Below are 7,002 nucleotides of genomic sequence, written 5' to 3'. Positions count from 1 at the left end.
ATTTTTCCGATGTCACAGTTTCATCTTGCTTTGTGAAATCCGTGGCTTGACTATCCCGACCATGTTTGTGATAAGTCACATGTTGTAGACTTGTCCTCGTTTACGCGAACACGCTCACAGTTGGATTAAATAAATTCTGGGTTGATTTATGACAACCCCCGTCTGATGGTGTTACAGAAGCCAGTTAGGGAAAGAAATCTCAGCTAAGCTGAACTTGCTTCTTGGTTCAGGGAAGAAAAGAAAATTCAACATCAGTAATGACTCAGATATTTCCTCGTTATCTGTGCTGTTGTTCTGCTCCGTTATCATGTTTCCATTATTTGCACAGAAACAAAGTCCATTGCACTGACTGATATCAGAGGTTAAAGGTCAATGGGCTCTGAAGAAGTGATTCTGCTGAAGGTGCAGAAAAAGGAGAGACAAATGAACAAAGGAGAAGAGATAGAAAAGAGGATTTGAAAAAACGTGACAAAAAAGAGGAAGAAAGATTTCACAACAGACTGGCGACCAAAGCTACAGATGAGAAAAACAGACCAAAACCGAGCAAAGTGAGATAAAAGGTTGGTTTTACTGGTTCACACAGCAGGAAGAAAAAGCGGCTGAACGTTATCAATACATCCAGGAATCAGTGAAAGAATATCTGGCTACACTCGAGGTAAAGCCCTTCAGCTGGTTTGTTTCCTGTCAGAGAAATGCGTCATTTAGACTTTCTGCTGATTTTTCTGAACTTCATCTTTTTTCATTAATGTACTGGCTGGTGCCAAATTAAAGGAAAAGCCTGAACCTTTGGTCTTCCAGTAGTGAGGTGTAGCTGGCAGGGCTCCAGTCCACAGCGGGAGAAATCTCACTTTTATGGAAGGAGCAGAAAACCTGTGATGCAGCACAGCCTGCATTTATATCTGAGTTTGTCTTCTTTTCTGCTGTTTAAAGCACCAACGTCCTGGATCTCTGTTGGGATTTCCTTATTATTCTGCCTCATGTTTCTACTGATATTTTTGTTTTGGCGTCACCATGTTTTTACTGACAAGTTCAGCTAAAACTCTGACTTTGTGAATCCTGAGATAAAAGTGATCTTTTTATCCTCTGCAAACAGAGTTGACGTCAACTCTGGGATGGTTACCATGGTAGCATGCTCTGTGAATTTAGCCTGTTCGGTGGGCTGAGTTGAATTGAACTGACAGCAATTCCATCAGTGACTGATTATCAGCTCAGAGTGAGGTTGAGGCTGAGATGACTTTAACGCTCTAAATGAATTTAAAGTGACTTAAAAAGCAGCTGCAGCGAGTCAGGTTGTAATCGATTACATCCCCCAGCAGCCTACACCTACTGCAGCATAACTAAGGGAGGATTCAGGGTCCCCTGGTCCAGCCCTAACTATATGCTTTAGCAAAAAGGAACGTTTGAATCTTGACAGTAGAGATAGTGTCTGTCTCCTGAATCCAAACTGGAAGCTGGTTCCACAGAAGAGGGGCCTGAAAACTGAAGGCTCTGCCTCCCATTCTACTTTTAAATACTCTAGGAACAACAAGTAGGCCTGCAGAGCGAGAGCGAAGTGCTCTAATAGGGTGATATGGTACTACAAGGTCATTAAGATAAGATGGGGCCTGATTATTTAAGACCTTGTATGTGAGGAGCAGGATTTTGAAATCTGGATTTCTGAACAGGGAGCCAATGAAGAGAAGCCAAAACAGGAGAATGGCCTGTATTTGTATAGCGCTTTACTTATCCAGTCATCCACCCATGCACACACATTAACACACTGGTGATGGCAAGCTACATTGTAGCCACCCTGGGGCGCACTGACAGAGGCAAGACACTGGCGCCACCGGGCCCTCTGACCACCACCAGCAGGCAACGGGTGAAGTGTCTTGCCCAAGGACACAACGACCGAGACAGCTCTCTCTTTCTAGTCCCTGTCAGGACTCTTGCTGCAGCATTTTGGATTAACTGAAGGCTTTTCAGGGAGTTTTTAGGACTTCCTGATAATAATGAATTACAGTCGTCCAGCCTGGAAGTAATAAATGCATGAACTAGTTTTTCAGCGTCACTCTCAGACAGGATATCTCTAACTTTAGAGATGTTGCACAAATGGAAGAACGCAGTCTTACATATTTGTTTAATATGTGCGTTGAAGGACATGTCCTGGTCAAAAATGACTCCAAAGTTCCTCACAGCATTACTGGAGGCCAAGGTAATGCCATCCAGAGTAAGAATCTGCTTAGATACCATATTTCTAAGATTAATAATAACTAACTATTGAATGCAGAGAGGTCTATTAACACATAGTGAATGAAGAGGAAACAGCCAATACATCATGGGAATCCCCCAGCAGCCTACACTTATTGTAGCATAAGCAAGGGAGGATTCAGGGTCACCTGATCCAGCCCTAACTATCAGGATCAGGAAGAAAAAAAAGTGGACAGTGACCGCACAGAGAGGACGCCAATGTTCACATGGTGGAGAGGAGTGAAAGAAGCATCTATGTCCACGTCTTCAAGCTTCAAGCTAAAGAAGCTCAGACACTTTTCTTTCCAAGCTCCTTAGAATAACATAACATGACCTCCTCAGCACCTACCTGTTATAAAAGTCCATCAGCTGGACCTGAGACCTCCATGAAATCTGACCAGCAACTTTAACCAGGTTAGCAAGTCTGGTCTCATTGGTTAAAGACAAATTACCGTAACCAAGCAATTAGGGCTGTGCGATATGACCAAAATCTCATATCCCGATATAAGACGTCTATCGTCCCGATAACGATATAAATCACACAAATGTAACTTTTTCTGTAAAGTCTGTGAATCTCGGGCAGCTCAACTTGCGTGAAGTGTTTCCAGCTGGGCGTCGTGTAGCTGGAGTCGAGTGTTTTAACCGATGCATGAAACGATGCATTTTTAGACATAAGTTGTAACGGCGCCGTTTTCTTTCTGAGTATTTAGCCTGTTCTAACGTTTGAGTCTACGGTTTATTTTACTTTTTTTGCTTCTCATTCAGTTTATTTTGAAAAGTCTCAATGGGATCTTGAGCTTTATTGTGAAAGGTTTATGTGGAACATAAACAAGCGGACACGCGATGGTCTTATCATCATTGTTGCTAACAACAACGCATAAAAACAGGCGCTTGTCCGTCCGTGGTGGTTATATTAAATATAAGAGAAAGAGAACTTTAAGAAATGAATAATAACTATAGTGACATCAGAACATGAAAAAATATTGTTGTAAACACTCTATTTTGCGACACCACAAAACAAACGATAGCGTAAAATGAAACGATAGACGTTTTTATATCGTCATCCGATATATATCGTTATATCGAACAGCCCTACAAGCAATGATACAAAACATTAAAACTGATTCAACAAAACTTTATAAAAAAGGGTCATCATTTCACATGAAATGTTCAACACTCCTTAAAAAGTACAGCTTTGTTGGACTTTTTTTCACTGTGGAATCAAAATGTGACTCAAAGAACAGAGCCTTATCAAGGACAACCCCCAAATTCTTACAACTATCCACCAGTTCAATGGCAGCAGTCTCAGTGCAGGATGGGGGATGGCTTCCTGAAGTCAATAACCATGTCCTTAGTTTCAAAGGTGTTGATCTTTAAGAATAACTGATCACACCAAGAACCAAACTCATCCACAACATCGTACGTCGTAGTCTAAGGAGCTCGGAAAGAAAAGCATCCAGACTGCTATCTTTTATGGCGTGGTCTGCTGGGGCGGCAGCATCTCTGCTGGGGACAGGAAGAGACTGAACAGGGTGATCCGAAGGGCCAGCTCTGTTCTAGGATGCCCTCTGGACCCAGTGGAGGTGGTGAGTGACAGGAGAACGGCGGCTAAGCTGTCATCCCTGATGGACAACATCTCCCACCCCATGCAGCAGACTGTGACAGCACTGAGCAGCTCCTTCAGTGGGAGACTGCGGCACCCACGGTGTGGGACGGAGAGATTTCGCAGGTCTTTCCTCCCCACTGCTGTCAGACTCCATAATAAAGACTTTAACTGATCAAGCACACACATCCATACATGTGCAATAACACTAAGTGCAATAATCCTTTCTGTCATCGTTGTATTTTTACTCAGTTGTATATAGTATTTGTATTTGTATTCTATTTTTATCTTATTGTATATTTATTTTATTTTATTCTACTGTATATAGTATTTTATTTTATTCTATTCTGTACAGTTGTGTACTGTATTTATTCTTATTGTATTCTAATTTTTGCCTCATAACTTTTGCACTGTCCACTTCCTGCTGTGGCAAAACAAATTTCCCACGTGTGGGACTAATAAAGGCTATCTTATCTTATCTTATCTTATCTTTACATTTCCTTGAAGACGTTTCACATCCGAGAAGCTTCTTCAGTTCTAAGAGCAACTGGTGGAGAGTCCCAGGTATTTAAGTGTTATGGGAGTGTCCCCATAAGAGGGTCGTGGACCCCCTATTGATCCTCTACCTAATCACACGAGCCAAGGTGTGAAAACGAGTGTAGGTCACAATCAGCAAGGGCTGGATATTACACCAAAAAAAATACACAAATCCAACCAAAGCTGTAAGACGCAGAAGGTGGTTTGAGAATAGGTGAGAAGAATCAGAGCGATAAAAGATGGGAGCAAAACTAACACAGGACACAAAAAAGACTAACTTTCAAAGTAAAATAGGAAGTGACCGAAAGATAATACACACATAGAAGATGACAGAAATACCACCAAAGGTCAAATAAAGAAACAATAAAGAGTAAAACACCGAAACACAAGGCAACGAAACCAAAGCAGGAACAACAATGCCCTAATGACTCAACATATTCAAAGACACCAAACGAGCTGTGAGAAATAACACGAACGTGAGCAAGACATGTTCACAGTGCATCTGTTTTCAGACTCCTGATAGTGTTTCAACCAATCAGTATTCAGTTTGCTGCTTTGCATCACGATGATTCTCTCAGTTTGTACCAAACTGTGTTTGAAAGTCTTGGATTAATTTCTTTTCTTTTGAAAGGCTCTGGGTCAGCAACATCACAGCTTCAGGAATTTAAAGGGATGTTTCAAACAAACTATTTAGTAAAGCTAACAGATACTCTTTAACCCTAACTCTGGAACTCTTATCTGTGTCACACACAGCTCCACCTCCTGCTCCTCCTCCAGACCGTCCGACGGGGTGCACCTTAGACCTTCAAGTCATCGCTCCATCAGCTGATGAGTTTATTTGTTCACTTGACTGATTCCTAAGAGAAAAATGGCTGCCAACTCACCGAAAGACAAGTGAGTAAAACAAAGAAGTGAGAATATTTTCACATTCATGCATAAAAAAGACAAAACAATCAGCAGTGACTATGTTCAGAAGTTCTTAGAAGTAGACATCACTGCTGATGACGAGTTATTATATATAATCAATATAACAAATGTGACAGATGATCAGATGTTAAAGTTTTGTTGTATCAGAAAACCAAAACTTGTAATCAAATAAATCAACAGGGACGGATTTTAATGTGATAAAGCTGCTGTTAGTTCAGGTCAGTTCGGGTTAGTTTTTAGTTTCTGATCTTTAAACATTTTCATAAAGTTTCAAGTGGTTTGTTGACGTTTGTGAACTGAGTGAAAAGTGGCTGCAGGGTGACGATAAGCAGTGACTGCAGCACAGAGATAAACTGATTATCAATAACACACCCTACACACACGCGCGCACACAAGTAACATATTTAGCAGTGTATATGAATATGGATGTTGCACACAGACGGATGTTTGGAACATGTGTGAATGTATTACTATAAAAGACTGCATTGTAAAGATGGCAGCTGGGATCAAGGAACATCCTGACACTGCATCATGCAGAGAGTGGGAGGGGTTCACCAGCATGGGTGAGGATTTAGCAGATATCCTAACACGTGAAAAGGTCCTCACGTGTTAGGATATCCTCACTGTCAGCTGTACAGAAAACAGAAAGGGCACCCATCGAAGCTTTGGCAACTTCAAAGAGTACCTTCCTGCAGGGAGTGGTTGTGCTAGCAGAAAACACCAGGAAAGGCCAAAGAAACTCGGTCAAGGCCAGCATCCCCTAAAGACAAGGACAGACAAGATAGACTAAAATGGGCAAAATCGCTCATACTGGCATACTGGCAATGAATCTTCAAGATGGCGGCGCGCACGGGTGCAGCGGCTCTTAGCTCTCTTGTGTTCTAAGGTCAGTGAATCCCAGGAAGGCGGCAGGTCCTGATGGAACACATGGAAAGGTTCTCAGAGCATGTGCTGACGAACTGACCGGAGTCTTCACTAAAATCTTCAACCTTTCCTTGTCATCAAACACCATCCCGCCCTGCCTCAAAACCTCCACCATCATCCCCATCGCCAAGAAGACAGCTGTGGTCAGCCCAAATGACTACAGGCCTGTTGCACTTACGTCTGTAGTGATGAAGTGCTTTGAGAGACTGGTCTGTCAGCACATCAGGGCCGGTCTGCCTCCCACTCTGGACCCCCACCAATTTGCCTACAGGACAAATCGATCCACCGAGGACGCTATCACCATAGCGCTCCACACTGCGCTGAGTCACCTGGAGCACCGAGGAAGCTATGTGAGAATGCTCTTTCTGGACTTCAGCTCAGCATTCAATCATATCATCCCAGAGATCCTGGTCCAGAAACTGTCTCACCTGGGACTCTCCACCCCATCTGCCTCTGGATCAAGGACTTCCTGACAAATAGACCACAGTCTGTCAGACTCGGCCCCCACCGGTCCAGCACCATCACACTCAGCACCGGGTCTCCACAAGGATGTGTTTTGAGTCCCCTCCTGTTTACGCTCTACACATCCGACTGCTCCCCTACCCATCTCTCAAACACCATCATAAAGTTCGCGGATGACACCACAGTGGTTGGACTCATCTCAAGGGGGGATGAGTCGGACTACAGAGATGAGGTCAACAGACTGACTGAGTGGTGTTCAGTTAACAACCTCCAGCTGAACACCACGAAAACTAAAGAACTTATCTTGGACTTCAGGAAGGGCA

At 43.0% G+C, this 7,002-nt stretch overlaps 1 protein-coding gene across 2 annotated transcripts in view; it reads left to right on the top strand.

Moving 5' to 3' along the window:
* The first annotated feature begins 383 nt into the window (after positions 1-383).
* Positions 384-7,002, top strand: part of LOC146668974 (equilibrative nucleoside transporter 1-like) — a 37,382-nt gene continuing 30,763 nt past the window's right edge. Inside the window, exons 1-2 of one of the 2 annotated variants that reach the window (XM_085408317.1) lie at positions 384-560; positions 5,120-5,260. In XM_085408317.1, coding sequence (XP_085264443.1) covers positions 5,235-5,260 — 26 coding nt within the window. In that variant the 5' untranslated portion in view covers positions 384-560; positions 5,120-5,234. Of the gene's footprint in view, positions 656-5,119; positions 5,261-7,002 lie in introns of both variants that reach the window. The other variant, XM_085408316.1, reaches the window with a different exon arrangement.

Source organism: Rhamphochromis longiceps, linkage group LG6 (assembly GCF_057381845.1).
Source record: "Rhamphochromis longiceps isolate RC_006_pf linkage group LG6, R_longiceps_female_GT1.1, whole genome shotgun sequence".
Taxonomy (NCBI): domain Eukaryota; kingdom Metazoa; phylum Chordata; class Actinopteri; order Cichliformes; family Cichlidae; genus Rhamphochromis; species Rhamphochromis longiceps.
Note: the sequence above shows the minus strand (reverse complement) of the source record. Positions and strands in the feature narration are given on the sequence as shown.